The sequence below is a fragment of the Plecotus auritus genome, assembly GCF_963455305.1.
Source record: "Plecotus auritus genome assembly, chromosome: 1".
Classification (NCBI taxonomy): domain Eukaryota; kingdom Metazoa; phylum Chordata; class Mammalia; order Chiroptera; family Vespertilionidae; genus Plecotus; species Plecotus auritus.
The window spans coordinates 117,963,314-117,981,822 of record NC_137770.1 but is presented as its reverse complement, the minus strand read 5'-3'; the positions used below and the strand labels follow the sequence as shown (position 1 = coordinate 117,981,822).

Below are 18,509 nucleotides of genomic sequence, written 5' to 3'. Positions count from 1 at the left end.
TCAGTGGATGAGTGGATAAAAAAGCCGTGGTACATTTATACCATGGAATACTATGCAGCAGTAAAAAAAAGAAGACTCTCTTAGCCTTTGAGACAGCATGGAGAGTATTATGCTAAGCAAAATAAGCCAGGGAAAGACAAGTATCACATTATCTCACTCATATGTTAAATCTAATGAACAAAATAAACTGATTACAATAGAGACGTGGAAGCATGGAACAGAATGCTGAATCTCGGAGGGAAGGTGAGTGAGTGGGAAGGGTTCAACCAAAGAACTTGTATACATATATGCATAACCCGTGGACACAGACAAAGGGTGGTGAAGGCCTGGAGTGGTTGGTGGGGGCAGACTAGAAGGAGTCAATGTGGGGGGAAAAGAGGGCATATGTAATACTTTCAACAATAAAGATTTAATTTAAGCCCTAACCAGTTTGGCTCAGTGGATAGAGCGTAGGCCTACTGACTGAAGGGTCCCAGGTTCGATTCAGGTCAAGGGCATGTACCTTGGTTGCGGGCACATCCCCAGTGGGAGGTGTGCAGGAGGCAGCTGATCGATGTTTCTCTCTCATTGATGTTTCTAACTCTCTATCCCTCTCCCTTCCTCTCTGTGAAAAATCAATAAAATATTTTTTAAAAAGATTTAATTTTTTTAAAAAAGAAAAAATTCATCTAGATTATCAGCTTTTCTTTTGCCAAAATGCCTGGAAAGGGAATGGAAAATTATAACCCTCAGGATCTCTTTCTCCTAATAAATCTAAGATGTATTCTTTGAAAAAGAAAGAAAGAAAAAAAAAAAGAATCATGCCATGGGCCTGGCTCAGTTGGTCATCCCATGCAGAGAAAGATTGTGGATTTGATTCCTGATCAGGGCACATACCTAGGTTTGTGGGTTTGATTCCTGGTCAGGGTGTGTATAGGAGGCAACTGATAAATGTTTCTCTCTGTCTCTTAAAAAAAATATCAATAAAAAAGTATGTCTCCAAGTGAGGATTTAAAAAAAGGAATCATGCCACGGATTAGAAAAAAAAATTTAACCTTTTCCTGGAACAGATACTGTCAGATTTCCAATGTCTAAGGTTGCCCTTGGGCCTCATCAGGTTGCCTCAATTCCTAATCCTGTGTTTCAGGAATATGCTAACATTTGTTCTCTGCCTTGTCTCCCCCAAAACATTAAGACCACTTAAAAACCATTATTTTCTTTAGGATAAACAGACTAGAACAGTGGTCGGCAAACTCATTAGTCAACAGAGCCAAATATCAACAGTACAACGATTGAAATTTCTTTTGAGAGCCGAAAACCGACTTCTGCGCATGGGCCACGAAGTTTCAATCGCACTGTATGTGTGCACCCGCACGTGGTATTTTGTGGAAGAGCCACACTCAAGGGGCCAAACAGCCGCATGTGGCTCGCGAGCCGCAGTTTGCCGACCACTGGACTGGAATAATAGTAAAAGCTTAAGATTGGGGTTAGCTCTTTCAATGTCGTACCTTCAAGGCAAGCAGTCTAATCCCTTACCAGACAGACAGCGTTAACAAATCATCCATAGCGTTTCCATGCTTGACAGAAACTGTCACTGACCTCCAGATTCATGTTGTAACCATGACTCTAGAAAGGGTGACCAAAGCCATGCCCATATGGCAGTTGTAGCAACTGGCCCAGACATCTGGACCTCCCCAGGAGAAAATCTAGTAACCAGAGACCCAGGCTGCCTCCTACTCACCATGAACAGACCGTTCTCCTTCCTGCGCCAGACCCACTCTGGGTGGGGGTAGCCAACTGACTTGCAGTACATCATGGCATCCTGCCCTTCATTCTTGTTCTCGCTCCGTTTATGGCCAGTGATATCAGGAGCAGCTGTGAGAGTGTTAAAAAGTTACCATGGGAGCTAGCTCTGAATGGGATACAAAGGCCCCACCTAATGGCTCAGAGCCTTGCTTCTAATATAGTCAGTCTTTAGGCTCCCTCTCAAATTCAGCTTTGCTAATTTGCATTTCAGGTGAGAATAGAGCAATGGAACCAACCCCATCTCCTATTTCCCATCCCAGTGGTCGGCAAACTCATTAGTCAACAGAGTGGCAAACTGTGGCTCTCGAGCCGTAGTTTGCTGACCACTGTCCCATCCACCAAAGCAGCACAAGCACACACCAGGTTAGGATTACTGAATGTGAAGTAAACCTACTCAAAGAGGGCACAGGCTTAACTGGCCTAAAGTAAGCCATCCTTTAAAGAAAATGAAAACAGAAGCCATTATCATCTCCTCTACCAGTCATGGTTTTTCTTAAAACACCCTCACTAACAACTGTAGTTTATGTCCAATGTCATATATGCCCTTAAGGAAATGAGGAATCTCTGAGATCAAATACCTAAAATCAAGTCCTACTTCAAGGTATGTAAAAACAATGAGTTCCTGGAGAAGTTATCTGATGAATATTAATGGCCAAGGCTCTGCCAGGAAAGAGGAAATCCAGCAAATTAGTCTTCACAAAGGGAAGAAGGGAACAGGAGATTCAATCAGTGTCCCAAGAGATTTTATTAACAGCTTAAGAATTTGACCTATGCATCTGATTTGTAGTAATCTCAATAAACCCAATCTTAGGGGAATTTCTAAACATGCGAGGGGCTGTTAGTCTTCTCTGCTTTTAGGGATCACTTAGGAAGAAATAAACAGCACCTATGATTTTAAAATTAGAACAGTTTCAAGGATCCAAGAAGCCTGAGATGAAGGCTACTTCTTTGAAACTAGCCTTCTTTGATCTTTACTATATTTTCCACCATAGGAGTTATAGTAATCTGAAAGCAATAAATTCAAAGTTAGGCCAGACATCACTTTGTTGGCCAAGATGGGAAAGAGAATCAATAGGCCTGATCCAAATTCCAGTTTTGCTGGTTCTTTAATTACTTTGTGCTTCAGTTCTATAGCCATTATCAAGAGATACAATTCTAGCCCCTGCCTACATTGTGTCCTTGGATAGATAAATGTCAATAAAACATTCATTTTGAGACTAAAAGCCTATGGAATTGTTATTGCCAATAACAACATGGGCTGGTTCCATGTTTCCCCTCTGACTGGCTTGGCTTTCTTGGCTTAAAAAAAACCCAAAGTCCTGCTACTCTCAGATTGTGCTTTGCAGGTCAGCCCCAGAAGCACCAGGACAGGAATGGACTGAGCAAGGCCCCAAGCTCTCTACAACCACTGCTTGCCAAATAGGTCTGCTCAATACTACTCAGTGAGAGGTGTTTTCTAAATATGATGTTACAAAGGAAATGTCTTTTTGTTTTTCCAGGCAAAATTCCTCATTACAGAAACGAGTGGGTCAGGCTGGCTCGATTTTATTCCCACCATGCCAAATTTTTCCCACAGTACTGGGTCACTTTTCAGTGGTCACCCTTCCTCAAAGAAACTTTCTTCAGTCAATGGATATTAAAGACCATCTTAAGCACTTGAAGGATTAAGCTCCATGGTCACACATGAACTAAAATACCATCATGGGAGAACTGGGCGACACATCAAGCAGAAGAGCTACCACATCTTGCCTCTAGTTGGCCCACTACATGCCAGATATGACAGAGAGTTGTGGGGAGAAAGCCCTTCTAATAAGGTAAATTTTAGCACAGTCATGAAGAAAATAAGGGTGTAGGCCACTCATATCTGTGGGGAAAACACTCCAAGTAGAGGGAAAAGCAAAAGTCTTGAGGCAGAAATGTGCTTATTATGTATAAAGGGTAGCATGGGGGAGTTTTTTTGAAGCACAGTAAGCAAGGGGAAGATGGCAGAACAGGAAATCAGAGAGAATGGAGCCCAGATCAGATAGGACTTTGTAGGCCAGTGAAATGACTTTGGCATTTACTCTGAATCAGCTGGTGAATAGTAAGTGTAGGTATGGAATTATCTGTATGTTTTAACAGGCTACCTCTTGCTATTATGTGGATGATAGTTGTAGAGAAACAACAGTGGAGACAAGACTAATCAGGTGCTATTACAGTAATCCAGGCAAGAGAGAGGGCGGTTTGGATATGGGCAGGAGTAGTAGAAGGGAGGAGATTCTGTATATATTTTATACATTAATATATTTGTTAATAGACTGGATGTGGGATGTGAGAGAAAAAGGAGTCAAGAAATTACCCCATGATTTCTGGCTTGAGTAATTGAAAGAATTGAGTTTTCAGTTACTAAGATGAGGAAGATTGCAGAATAATTAGGGTGGGTTGTTTGCTTATTTTTATTTTGTTTTGTTTGGGGATGCAGTAACTTGATGGTAGTAAAAACTAGGCATTCCAATTTTAGGACACGTTAAGTTTAAAATGCTTACTTAACATTCAAGTGAAGCTGTCAAGTAGACAATTAAGTATCAAGTCTGGAGCTCAGGGTAATCATCTAGGTCGAGATAAAAATTTCAGAAATCAGCTTACATGTGATGTATCTTTCCATTTTCATTCTCCTTTGCCCCATGAAGAATACCCAATCTGGCCCAGTTATCTGACTAATTCCAAAACTATTATGCGTTCAGTACCATCAATTTTTGCCATGGGGACTCATCTCCAAGATTACACATCCGAAACACCTAAAAGGCTAAAAGTTGAATTGGCTTAAGGCTCCACAGCCTCTAAAAGGTTGCTGTTCTGAAAAGACAGAGACTTGAAGGTGAAGACGTGGAGAGAGGGGTGGAGATGGTCTTCACTCCTTCCTTGGTGTTTAGGAGATCACCACTAGGAACTTAGCTAACTCCCACCACACTTTGTTGGCCATCTTTACACAGTATAAGCCTATAAGAAGAGTTTTCAATGGTTAGATGTATTGCTGCTTTCTCCACAATTAAACAAATAATACAGAGTGAAGCTTAGGAATAGCCCCTCTACCTAACGTACTCAAAAGACTAATGCCCTCAATAGTCATTCTTGGGATGGTGAAAATATCACCTGTGTACTCAGCAGAGAGAAAAATTAACCCAACCCACATTACTATATCTTATAGGAAATGATGATAACTATTACTTTAGCCTTTGGATCAATGAAAAGTTTTTTTTACTTCTCTCTATCCTTTACAGTAGCTGCTCAATCAGAAAGCCTGTTCCTGCCCTACCAGCTGAGGACAGCAGAACTACAGAGCAAGAAATGCCCAGGCTCTCAGTACATGTCGGCAGTAGTCAGAAAGGGGGCCCCCTTTGAGGCTTAGAGTCCACCAGTGGTGGTTTTAAAGTGTCCACAAATCCTCCAATATTCTTCCCTTCAAGAGGTGGAGCCTAATTTCCCTCCCTTGGAGTGTGGGCTGGACTTAGTGACTTAATTGTAATGAATAAAATAAAGCAGAAGTAAAGGTATACAACTTTAGGTACTAGTTCAAAAGAAAGCGAGGTTTTCTCCTTGCTCTCTCTGGAATCATACACTCTGGAACGATGCTCAAACAGCCTGTAAGGAGGCCCAGGTAGTGAGAAACTAAGGCCTTCTGCCAACAGCTACATGAGACAGCCACTTGGGAAACAGATCCTCCAGCCCCAGTCAAGTTTTCAGATGACTGCAGACCCAGCCAATAGCTTGATAGACCCTGAGCCAGAACCATGCCACTAATCTGTTCCCTAATTCCTGACCCACAGAAACTATGAGGTAAGAAATGTTTGATGCTTTAAACAATAGATAACAAATATAGCCACCCAATCAAACACACATTTGGGCCCTATGGAGACTCTCTTACTCACCCAATGAGTAACCTAAGACGGGTCATTTAAAATCCTTTGAGTTTCAGTTTTCACTTTTGTAAAATGAGAATAATACCCACATACTTCATAGAGGTCTTGTGAGGATGAAATTACATTTCTATAGCAATCTAGCATATGTTTGGAGTTCAGGGTCAAAAATAAACATTTAAATCGAGATGTTAGTTGGAGCAAGGAAAGGCTAGACCTAGACTCTGGCACTCTGAGTTCTAAGAAATCAAAGAGATGCTGATTACAGTGTTCCCTCTCTGTTTGCTGATATAAACAGGAGTTCTGTTTGTGACTCTAATAAGGTTTAATCAGGTCAGACACTGACAAATTATAGTCACTAATGGCCTACTGATATTGATTAAGTTGCCTCACCTCATATGGGCTTGCCATTTAATAATGAACGGCTTAATCAGGTCCTGATAGTCTGAAGGTAGATCTGAGGAGTCTGACAAAGCAGATACTCTTTACTTCCCTGTACCCTCTCAAGGACGCATAGACCATGACAAGAGTGAGGGCAGAAGTGGTAAGGAGGTAACAAAGAGACTCTTAAAAGAGATCACAGACTCACTGGGAGTAAACTCAATCTCTCACCTTGCTATCCACCTTCTCTAATCAGGTTAATGGATATCCTTCCAGTATCCTAATGAATGGCAACACAAGGAATCCAAAAGACTTTTGGTTACCCAGCAATGCCTGACCCAATTTTATGACCTGGGTCGAGGACAAATGCACATTCCTCAGTACCTTCTGTTGCCTGACCTGCCTGCACTTCAGCAAAGCATTCAGCTTCATTGCCAGGATGGGGGCTGTAGAAAGTGTCAACTTACACAACAGCGATATGTTCAGCTGAAGCTGATAAGTAAAGTTAAACATAACAGAGCTGAGAAAGGTATGTGGCCTCTTACATAGACTGCTTATTTGGTGTTCACTTTTCAAAGTAAATTCTTAACTTCACAACTCCATCCTTAAAGGTGTTTTCAATGTGTGGGCTATGTCTAAGTAAACATAATGATACTGTATAAATGATTTGCTTCCTTTATGCAAAATATAAAATTCCAGATGTACCTCATCGTTGCTGTAGGCAAGTTAGAGACTTGGCTGAAGGCAGAGGGAGTGTTAAAATTTACTGCTAACCAAAGGCTAAGCCCAACAAGCAATATGAGACTGGTCAAGATGGAAGCAAAAAGGATGTCAGCTTTTGGCTCAATAGGCTTCTCTACAGAGTAGGTTCATCATTGGTTATGAAAACTAGAGCAGTCTGGGACTTGTGCTGCCTCCTACAGATGAGGCATTTCCCTTTCCTGCAGGTGAAATCACTGACTAGGAAGCACTGAAGTGATTCTAACCTTGGATATACACTATAATCACCCAGTGCTCTTAATAAGCCTGATTCTCAGGCCATAGTTAAACACATCAAATCAAGTGTGAGAACCGCTGCTTTAACACCAGTCCTGGCACCAGTGTTTGAGATCAGTGTTTGAGATCAGGGGGGAATGTTCTATAAGATAGGGAGATGAGTGAGCAGAATTGTGGAGGCCCTAAGGTAACATTCTCAAAGCTGAGAAGGTGAAAGTCACAACCACCAGGAAAAGAAGCTTAGAAAACATTTCCCCCAATAACCCAACGATTTCCTCGTCTGTGTCCATAAAAGGAAATCACAGACCATAGGAGACTTACTGAACCTTAAAGACCCTCTATCTCAACCTACTTCATCATACATTGGGCAGATGAGGAAGAAAAGTGACAGGTCAGGGTCACTAAGTTTAATGGCAGGGCCGGGATTAGAGCCCATTTCTTCTAACTTAGTCTGAGTCCTTTCAATTGTTATGTGCTGAACATGGCCACATGGTTTAGTGTTTAGGGGAACAGGCTCTGGCACTAGAGCACCTAGGTGAGGACCCTGGCTCCACTGCTTAACTCTGTCACGCTGTGTAAGTCATTTAATTCCTTTCAGCCTCAATTTCTCACCTGGAAAATGGAGATAATAACAGCATTTACCTCAGAGTTGTGAAGATTAAAGCCAGATGGGGAAGAAAGGGGCTATGTGCAGAACAGATGCTAAAGAAATATATATGTATAGTCTGAATTATAAATGAAGATTTTCAGAGACTCCTGTCAGCAGAGGTCACTTACATACCCTGAATCCCCTGGAATTTCTCTGTTCTCAAGTACAGATACCTCTTACCTCTCTATTACTCAGCAGATTTTTCAAATCATTATAGTTATAAAAAGAAAACTGTCCTTACTCCACCCTATAGGCACTGAGGAAATAAAATGACTTTATATCAAAATGCTTTGGGAATAACACACCACCCCTCTTACCCCACTCTAAATGCAAGGCAGTTTCCTCCCCCACCACACTTGGGAGCTAGCCTAGAATATGACTTGGGGCCTGAGGCAAACCTTTAAAAACTTACACAAAAAAAGCCAAGTGGTCAGTCTTTACCATATTAAACTATCCATTACCTGAAAAATGATAAGTGTTTCATTGTTTTCTGTCCAGGTATTCAAGAAGAGAGGGAAGAGAGAAAGACTAGAATTCTTTATGAATTTTCTTAAAAGACTAACATATCTGTCCAAGCTAGTCACAAAATGTTTTAGGATTCTATAAAAAAGAATTTTCTTTAGGTCTACTTCTTTAAAACCAGGATTATCACCACCTGCTCTACCCACCTCATAAGGCTATTGTACAGTAAAAATGCAACAGTGCACAGTCTGCACCTTCACTATGGCAAGATACCATCTAAGCTGTAACTTCCTCTGGAAACACTCTTGCCTGTAGCCTCCTCTTCCCTACCCCTCCAGATCACTTCATATCTGCTCAACAGAATGTGAGTAAAGGTGCCTCTGGGCCACTGAATCCCACCTCGAGCAGCCAAACTAATGGAAAAATAAACTTTGTTTCCACTCCTGAAAGTGCTGCTTAGAAATCATTAACATTAAATCACTAGGATTACAGTTCATCAGGACTTATAATTGTATGTAATTATCCTTTAGGCTTGGAGAGGACTATTAACTAGACACACCACTTACTTTCCTTCTCTCACCCATCCTGTTCTCTCTGCACTTGGACTTTGTGCCAAAGGCCCAGCCTGGAATGTTGCAGGTCCTCAGGTCTTACACAGAGGAGTCTCCCCACAGAGCTCAGCTCACCCAAGTGGGGAAATGCCCTTGGCTGGCTGAGAAAATGCTTTCTCATACCTTCATCCTCATGTTGAACAAATGTGGCATTCTTTAAAAACAAAGGTTCTCTCCAAGGAAAGCCACTGAATTAATCAAATACAGGTTCTCTGGCCTGTGTAGACTGAAACTATGCAACTGTGACTCAACCCCTTCAGGCTTTAGAATTCAACCTGGCAGCCAGAAAAGGTACTGGCTGTCCATGCACTCACAAGTCAGGGCTGTGTCATCAAGACATTACTTTCATTTAATAACAACATATAATAGAAACTTTAAATGTGTCTAAGCCTACTTGAATCTGAATTTTTAGTCTTCCAAATATTTTAAGGAACATCGAATACCTACTATATAGGCCCTTCCTATTTCCTAAATGCATCCCTCTAGCTTCTAAAGACCATACCCTATAGATTAAAAGAACAGGATGTCCTCCTAAGTAAAATTAAAAAAACAAAACAAAACACACAAAAAACAACCCTCATCTCTTCAGTCCAACTTCAAACAGTAACCCTGCCTCCCTATGGTCATTTTATAAAATGGAAAAACTAAGGACTAGGAGTCAAAACCTAAGGTTCTATGCTAGCTTGACCATCAACTCACTGTATGGCACAGAGCAGTGGTTTCACTTTTCTGGGTCTCAGTTGCTTCTTTGAAATAATACAGGAAAGCTGGGATTAATGATGTATTTAAGTAGTTCCAACTCACACAATTCTATTAGTCTTTCTTGGTTCTTTCAGCTGCAGCCTCATCTTTAACACGGTAAGTGCCCAGTTACCGGTGACTGACACTATACTTTCCGTCCAGAAGACAAAACAGGCTGGGCGCTTAATGTGTTAAGATGCCATGCACCCAGAGTTAATAGGAAAATTCTAATGAATTATCTATAAATAGCTAATGTTTACCCAGAACATTGGAGAGACCTATGTAATAATACTCAGAAGGCACCGCTCTAAGAGCTTTACATAAGGCTGAACCACACACAGCTGTCAACATTCAAGTATTTTTAACATACAAAAACAGTAATTTCATACGGTTCAACCTACTATGTAAACTTATTTAATCTACCTAACAAACCCATGAGGCAGGTCTTACAAATGAGGAAACTAAAACGTACATAGATTAATAATTTATCACAGTCCCACAGCTAGTAGATGATGGGGTGTGGATTTAAACCTGGGCAGCTGAGCTCCTGAGTCCTAATAAAGTTATATTGCCTCCCATAATGGAAACAAGAAAAGCTTGAAGTCTGGGACTCCAAAATAGTATCTTAGAAGAAGAGTGAGAGGCTCACACCACAGCCTCTGTTGTGTTGTACCTTTCACTTCAATGGTAGCATTTGCTTTAGGAGCACTGTGAAAGTGATATACACAGTGATATTCGCCTGAATCTTCAGCTCTCGGCTTACTGATCCTGCAGAGATGAGAAGAAAAATCAAGTGAGGAAGCTGGGAACAGTCAAAATATACAAAAAGAGAATCCAGGGGGGCAACCTGGGACTCTGCTTTCCAAATTGTGCCCCTGAATGCAACTTACCTCCTCCTACCTATAAGGAAAAACCTCCCTCCGGGTTACTCCTTACTGGGTGCCAGAAATACAAAGATGAAATGACACAAGTTCCCAAACCTTAAGGTGTTCAGTCTAATGGCTCAAATAAACCACAAAATAAGTAATCAAAATAAAAGGCTGTACAAAGCATTATAATCTATATTCAGATATAGAAGATGAAGCCATCACAAAGATTTCTTGCTCACCTCGTAGTTCCAGTCAAATAAATAAGAACAGGGAAAAATGCAAACTTGTTTCTGTGCTTCCCTAGAGACCTTTTTTTAGTAGTCCTGTACTTCTTACCCTGTATTTTAGCAGCATGCCTTTCAATAAGTTTACTCACTAACAGGACCCAGAGATAGTAACAAAACAAACAAAAATCTGCCACAGAGCATCTGCCAGAGATGTAGCTAAACTTTTAAGGATTTTAGCTGCAGCTAAAATTCCAGGGCCCTGCATGACCTGGCACCTTGCCCATCTCCCTAGCCCAGCCTTGGGCAAACTACGGCCCACGGGCCAGATTCGGCTGTTCTATCCGGTTCTCTTGCTCTCCCCTCTGCTCCTTTACTTTGAATTTATATTAGTTCACACAAACACTCCATCCATGCTTTTGTTCCGGCCCTCCGGTCCAGTTTAAGAACCCATTGTGGCCCTCGAGTTAAAAAGTTTGCCCACCCCTGCCCTAGCCTCATCTCAGCCACTTTCCAGCCCTGCTGGTCTCTTTCGTTTTTTTAATGTGCCAAACTTGTTCCTATCTCAAAACTTTGACATTCTTTATATAACATGCTCTTCCCATCACTCTTAGCCACCTAAGCTCCTTTTCCATTATCTTGGCCCACCTCTCACCCTCAACCTAAGTGACATCCCCCCTTCCTGACATTCTCTCTGAAACTACACAGAACTTATCACAATGCATAATTATAGAAAGTGGGGCAAAAGCAGGTTTAGAGTTGTTTGCATGAAAAATAATGTAATCCTATATTAATAAAGAGCTAATATGCTAATTAGACCAAATAGCCGGACGACCTTCTGGACGAAGCTGGGGCTGCAAGGGCCGGCCGAGGCTGTGAGGGCCTGTCGAGGCTGCAAGGGCCAAGCCCCTTGCATGAATTTTGTGCGCTGGACCTCTAGTAATTTATAAATAATAATACAGAATAAATTCTGTGTTTTGTATATTCACAAGTGTAAACCTACTTCTGCCCCACCCTACTTTCTGTATATTTATGTGATTGATAATTGTCCATTTTCCCAACAAACCAAGTTCTATGTGGATAGGCACTGTTTATTTTTTTAATGTATTTTATTGATTTTTTTACAGAGAGGAAGGGAGAGGGATAGAGTTAGAAACATTGATGGGAGAGAAACATCGATCAGCTGCCTCCTGCACACCTCCTACTGGGGATGTGCCCGCAACCAAGGTACATGCCCTTGACCGGAATTAAACCTGGGACCTTTCAGTCCACAGGCTGACACTCTATCCACTGAGCCAAACCAATTAGGGTGGATAGGCACTGTTTAGTTGATGCATAGTTCTATACCCAGCACGTAGCCTGGTACATGGAATATAGTAAAGGAATGAACAAATGAATGACTGAACACAAATGAATGAACAGCTGTGCACAGATCCAAACCAAATTGAGTTAAGAGACCATGGGTGAGGAAAGACACTGCCCATCCCCCGACTATCTCAGCATATCCATGGTAACATAATAGTCTCAGAGGAGCAGTCAAGAGTCTTCTCAATTTGACATAAGTGCCTCTTCTTAAATCAATATTCTCCCAACAGAAAAACAGACACGACTAACCTGCTTGGAGCAAATGTCCCAGAACTTGGAGGAGAAGCAGAAGCTCTATCTCCAGGGCTTAGACAGACTCTAAGTTCCTTGAGATTTGGGAAGTTTTAGGTCAGGCCTATGGGCTGAAATCTTCCCAGAACATTCCCTATGACTAGCTATTGGGAAGCAAATGAGGCAAATGGAAAATGTCACTATTGGCTAAGCAGAAGCAAGATCTGAGAAACTGGCTCCAAAGCTGACTTATTAGGTGGCCCAAGGGACTCATCAGTTGTTATTCCACAAAATGTGGGAGAACACAGATTCCAAAAAAAAAACTCTTGACAATGCAGAACACTTCTGGAGAGCTTTAAATATGCTGAGAAAGCCCTAACAAGTTTGGCTCAGTGGATAGAGCGTTGGCCTGCGGACTCAAGGGTCCCAGGTTCAATTCCGGTCAAGGGCATGTACCTTGGTTGCGGGCACATACCCAGTAGGGGGTGTGCAGGAGGCAGCTGATTGATGTTTCTCTCTCATCAACATTTCTAATTCTCTCTCTCACTTCCTCTCTGTAAAAAAAATCAATAAAATATATTAAAAAATAATAATAAAAAAATAAATATGCTGAGAAAAAAAGAGAAAATGCATTTATAAAGTCAAGCTCAAACTTTATGAAGTTACAATTTAAAGCTTTTTGGGTGACAAAGCACGAGACCCAAGAGAAACATGACTAGATGTTTGGTATATTGAAAGAGGTATTATAAAAAATCAAAAACAAAACTTGTAAAACTAATAGACAGGCCAAGAAATAATGCCTTTTATTCCACCCAACACCTCTACTTGATTAACCTTTTCCAAACTGTAAGGATATAACAGAGGCTTTATTTCAAAGTTTATATCAGAAGAAACTACAGTGAAGATAGATTAGCTTGCCACTTAATGATATGGTACAGTAGGAAAAAAAACGATGACATATATTCCAGAAAGAAGACCTGAAACCTAGCCTTGATTCTGAAACTTATCAGATATAGTAATTGGCCTTGCAAGCAATCAACAGTTATTTGAATCTTAGTTTCATTATCCCCAAAAACGAGGAGGATCCATGATTAATGTGGATCAACTAAATAAGGGGTAGGAAAAAAAATCTCAATTCTGCAAAAATACTGCAGAATGGTCTTGCTACTACTGGATACACAGGTTCTCCTATTCTCACTGCAGTGTACTCTTTCTTTGCTCTGTATCATGCTGCCGGCAGGATTAGCTGATCCTTTTCCAGATGAGTTTTTAACCAGGAACAAACTATTCTGAAAGATGAGGTGCCATGTGTTACTAGATATTCCAAAAAAGCACCAAATCTTTGAGTGCCAGATAACATCAACCAGCAAATATCTCCCTTTCATCAAAGGATTATTTCCAGGCTACCATCCTTATTCCAGATCACTAAACAGCCCTGTTTCCACTGATCCTGATCAGGTTATGGTTATATTAAATACTCCTAAAAGGTAATTCACCAGGAAATCATCTACCCAGTGGAAAGGTCACTTAGGGTGGCCTTGCTCTAAAAGTCCTAAAGCAGATTTCAATTTGATTTCTCAAACTGTAGGATTAGGTCAAGAGACCTGCATTCTAATTGTGACTTTCCTATTGACTACCATTGTGACCCTGAGTAAAATCACTCATCTACAGCTCATTAGAATCATTTGAAAATCTTTTATAGATTGCTGAGCCTCACCTCAGATATATTGGATTAGACTCTCCAGAGGAGGACCATATATATCCCATGTCTCTCTCACAAAGCATAATTATGGATTATGAGTGTCAAGTAAGCTCAGCCACACTCCTTCCCATCTTCTCAGAAGCTGCTAGCCCCTCTCACCTGTATTCCATGTTGCTGGCATTCTTACGAGTGGCAGTCAGTTCTATCCCATTCTTTGTCCAGTAGCTGTATGTAAGGATGTGAGAGCTGGACGTGAGGTTACACTGCAGGGTGACAGGGAGAGCAGGGCTGTCTCGAATAATGACTTCTTCACTGGTGACAATCCTTGGCTCTGTAATAAGAGTGCACAATGATAGGGAGCCATAACCTTCCATTCTCTGTGGCCCTGGCCTGAAAGTTGGACGGGGTAGGATGGGGAGACTAGAAAAAGAGGGAAGGTAGACAGGACCACATAAGGAATTTCACTTTACCAACTTTGGAGGAAGTCAAGAAAGGAAAAACAATGATTATAAGCAAATGATCACTAGCGCAGACAACAGCCTGAAGACCAGTTGGCCTAGATGTGAAAAGAATGGGAGTATTACGGGTGCTTGTACTGGCAACAATCCATTTACACTTTTGAATACTACCGTTTTGTGACATAAGAACCACCAACTAATTCCCCTTCAAATAGAAAACAGTCTCCACCTTGCAATTCTAAAGATAAAGACAGTATCATTTATATAACTAAGACTCCCTATGGAGTCACTAGGACCTTGAGCAGAATAGCAATAATTAGATAATACATGTACGGGTTGTCCTACATGTAAATCTGATAAGCCCATGGCAAACCAGCCATGGTCATTAATTATGGGAGGAAGCGGGTAGCAGGGGGAAGGCAGTGTAGATCCTAAAAGCATTTTCCAAATTTGGCTGAGAGAAAATTCTTAAGGAACCATTAGTTCTCTCCAGCCCATATTTACTCATTCCTAAAACAAAATTATTTTTAGAACTGCATTTTTAAAACATTTCATTCTGAGATAATATAATTGTAACTAGAATACAGTATATGTTGGTATTATAGGCTCCAGGAATTTTAGAAGAAGGACTCTTAGAGTTCACTGAATTCCACTCTTTAAGAGCTAGAAAGGTAAAATGACTTGTGCAAGGCCATTATTACTATTAGTGGCAAAACCGGGCCTATAAAACACATCTGGCTCAATTCTCTATCCCTGCCCCCCCAACCCAAAACACCCTACATACCTTCCACCCAAGGCAAGTTACATACTTTATCTTCTGGTTCTATCTTGGGCTAAGATAACCTGGGGTCACTAGTTTTAACATCTACAAAAATAACCTAAGTCAAATGTTATAGCACAATGACCAAAAAACTTTTAAGGCACACTATATCATTCCTGGAAGGTTCATCCTTAAAGCACTTTGAATTCCATCACTGTATTAAAGTCAAGATGTTGTTGTTATTTATCTTTACTCTTTTCCCAGGCTTAGTTCTTTTTCTACTTTGGTCAATCATTTCAGGGTAAGTCTAAATTAGCCATCTTTTCCCATTCCACAATTAGGTACTTGCTTTTTTATTTTTTTTTTCCCCAATTCTTTTTCAGAAATCCTTGACTGACTTTCCATATCTCTGTACCTGGCTACATTCTGTCTACAACTTTGTAACAGCTCCCTGACACCATTTTATGCAATGTAAAGCTGAGGTTAACTCTAGAGGACAGAACTCTCTCCCTCCACTGGAACTAAGCTGTATTCATTATGTGGGGAAAGGAAGGGAATAAAGAGGTCATGGGACATTTGAAAATTGTAATGCCCAATGACCACCTTATAATGTAACATTTCTGACTGTATAGGTCAGATCGTTAAAAAAAATGTGATAAATAAAGCAAATCCTTAAGTTTGCTCAATTAAATTGGTTCGCACTATTTTCCAACTCTGGCAAAAGGATAGTGGTTATCTTCCAGTCAGCACTGGTGCTTATTGGTAACATCAAACAGGGTCTTTATGTACAGATAATGGAGGCATAGCAGCCACTAACACAGAAGCAGATGCATGTAAACATGTTAGCGCAGTGGTGTCCCATGGTTTCCAAAACACACCGGACAGTAGCCAAATCCCTGGGTCTTAAGTCGAGCAGAACGGCTACAAACCCTGCAATGGAAGGCGCACACACATCATCAACAAAAAGCATCAAAACTCCAAGAAAAATCAAAACCAAGCAAAAACAAAAGAGAGATAACCAATACTCCACAGAAATTAAAAAATATAAATGTAACATTAAAACTCAAACACACTTTTAGGTTTTCGCTAAATTTTTATTATCCAATGTCATTTTCTGTCCCATTTGGTGCTCTCCTTCTGGTTCTTCCTCTCAGACTACACTGAGAAAGGGCAAACTCTGAAAATGAGGCCAAGAGCTTCCAGATGTTTAAATACAAGAAAGCCAAAGTAAATGCTACTGTTACATGTGGTGATGCAAATGATCATTACATCTCAGGGTTATTAAGAAGTTGATAAAAGCAACCTGGTAGACTTTCTGCCAAGAATTCTTGGAAGACAAAGGAAAACACTTTTCCCCTAAGTGTTAAAGATCCAGGAGAGAGTCAGCTGGGAGCAAGTGAATAATGTAAATAGGTTTAAATATGATTCTGCACATAACTGCTGTATATGGAAACCAGTGATAGACCATCCTCTTTGGGCACCAAGACACATCTGCATTCTGTACCAGGATGAAGGTGGGGGCTTTTATTTCTGTGACCAAGCAATGCCTACAAAGTCCAAGAGAGATGAACATTTATAACAAATTCAAGATCTTTTTACCTGCCACAGATTCCTATTTAGAAGCAGTAGGAGATCCTTACCTTAGCCATCATTCATATGTAGAACATGCAGTGGCCAGAGAAATATCCCAAAAACTGGGCACATTTCTATTCCAGCCTTACATTACTCAAGGAGTTTTGGGGGAAAGTACTGCCAGGAGGTCATTCTTAGGCAGAAAACTTCAACCTTCCTGAAGAGGCAAATGTCCTTGGGGATCATAAAAAAATCTAATTAGAGTGGAATCAGGGTATTGCAAAAAAAAAAGGGGGGGGGTGAGGAGGAGGAGCAAGAGGAGGAGCAGAAGGAGGAGCAGGAGGAGGAGGAGGAGGAGGAGGAGGAGGAGGAGGAGGAGGAGGAGGAGGAGGAGGAGGAGCAGCAGCAGCAGCAGCAGCAGCAGCAGCAGCAGCCGCCGCCGCCGGGCTCACTAAAACAGTTACCTAGGGCAGTAGTCGGCAAACTCATTAGTCAACAGAGCCAAATATCAACAGTACAACGATTGAAATTTCTTTTGAGAGCCAAATTTTTTAAACTTCTAATGCCACTTCAAAATAGATTCGCCCAGGCCGTGGTATTTTGTGGAAGAGCCACACTCAAGGGGCCAAAGAGCTGCATGTGGCTCGCGAGCCTCAGTTTGCCGACCATGGACCTAGGGTTAAATGACTGATAGGGAAGTCGGAGGAAATACCAAACTAGCCAGGGTTTCATTCAACCTCACGCAGACACCCCTAAAGTTAGGAAGCTTACTTGCAAGTAAACTGGGTGAATGCTATGTACTCTCAAGACTGGCAGTCCTCTTCTATCCCCAAGGCATGACCTTTTAACTGAGAGTCTACTAGAGTCAGGCTCCTGGAAATATAAATTGCAAATGGCAGACCCAGTCCATGCCTACACATTTCTGCAGATCCTTGTGTCCATTTGGATAATTCTACTTTTTTAAGGAAAGGAGCAAGGGGGCAGGAGAAGGAGGCGTGCAAGGGAAAAAATTTGTTAAATAAAAAGTATTACTGAGTTAATGTTCCCCATTTTCACACAGGCAAGGTTTTCTTTTCCTCTTTCCAGAAGCAGGGTCTCTGATTCAACAGTGCCAACTGCAGTCGCCTCTACTCTCTCTCCTCAAGGCCACTTTTCTTCATAGGCATATTTTTAGTTACTATAAAGGATGACTAACTTGCTATTTTATTTTCACTCTCTCTAAATCAATCAGTTCTTTAAGCCAGAACTGGCTATAGGTCTCTTACTGACTGAGTCCTTGAAGAAAAAGTGAAAAACACAGAGGATCTTTTAATTAAATAGAGAATGTTCTCTCAATTATAATCAGGTCAAATGTAGAGCTAGAAGTCTTCCTGGCTGAGAGTACTGGCTCTGTAGTGGCTTCTCCCTTCTCCTCCTTCCCACCACACAAGTAGCAAGATACTTTTCAGAAACAGAGATGGCCCCAAAAGCTCCTGTGTCTAATGTCTTATTTGTACTTGCTACAACAGATGCAGGGGATGATTCTGAGGCAGCTCAGCTTACCCTCATCACTCAAGAGGAACAGGGTTGGATTCTACTCTCCTTTTCTTTTTCAAGACACAATTAAAGGCTAGTGTGATTGTCTTCCCAACTATTTCTGGGTAACCAGCCTCTGAGATGAGGAGCACAGTGCCAACAAACTGTCATCAGAGTCAACATGTTTGTGAATAGGGATCAGATGCATCTGTGACTTCAAAATAGCATGATGGGGTTTTAAATAAATACCTGCAGCTTAGAGTCACCTGACTCCATAGCAAGACATATGGAA

At 41.2% G+C, this 18,509-nt stretch overlaps 1 protein-coding gene across 3 annotated transcripts in view; it reads right to left on the bottom strand.

The window, feature by feature from the left end:
- The window catches only part of LOC308242673 (neuroplastin), an 82,290-nt gene that overhangs the window by 13,652 nt on the left and 50,129 nt on the right, over positions 1 to 18,509 (bottom strand). For all 3 annotated transcript variants that reach the window (XM_080657091.1, XM_080657090.1, XM_080657089.1), the window contains 3 exons: positions 14,072 to 14,243; positions 10,195 to 10,289; positions 1,721 to 1,854 (listed from right to left, as the gene is read on the bottom strand). In XM_080657091.1, the coding sequence (XP_080513217.1) occupies positions 1,721 to 1,854; positions 10,195 to 10,289; positions 14,072 to 14,243 (401 nt within the window). The remainder of the gene's footprint in view (positions 1 to 1,720; positions 1,855 to 10,194; positions 10,290 to 14,071; positions 14,244 to 18,509) is intronic.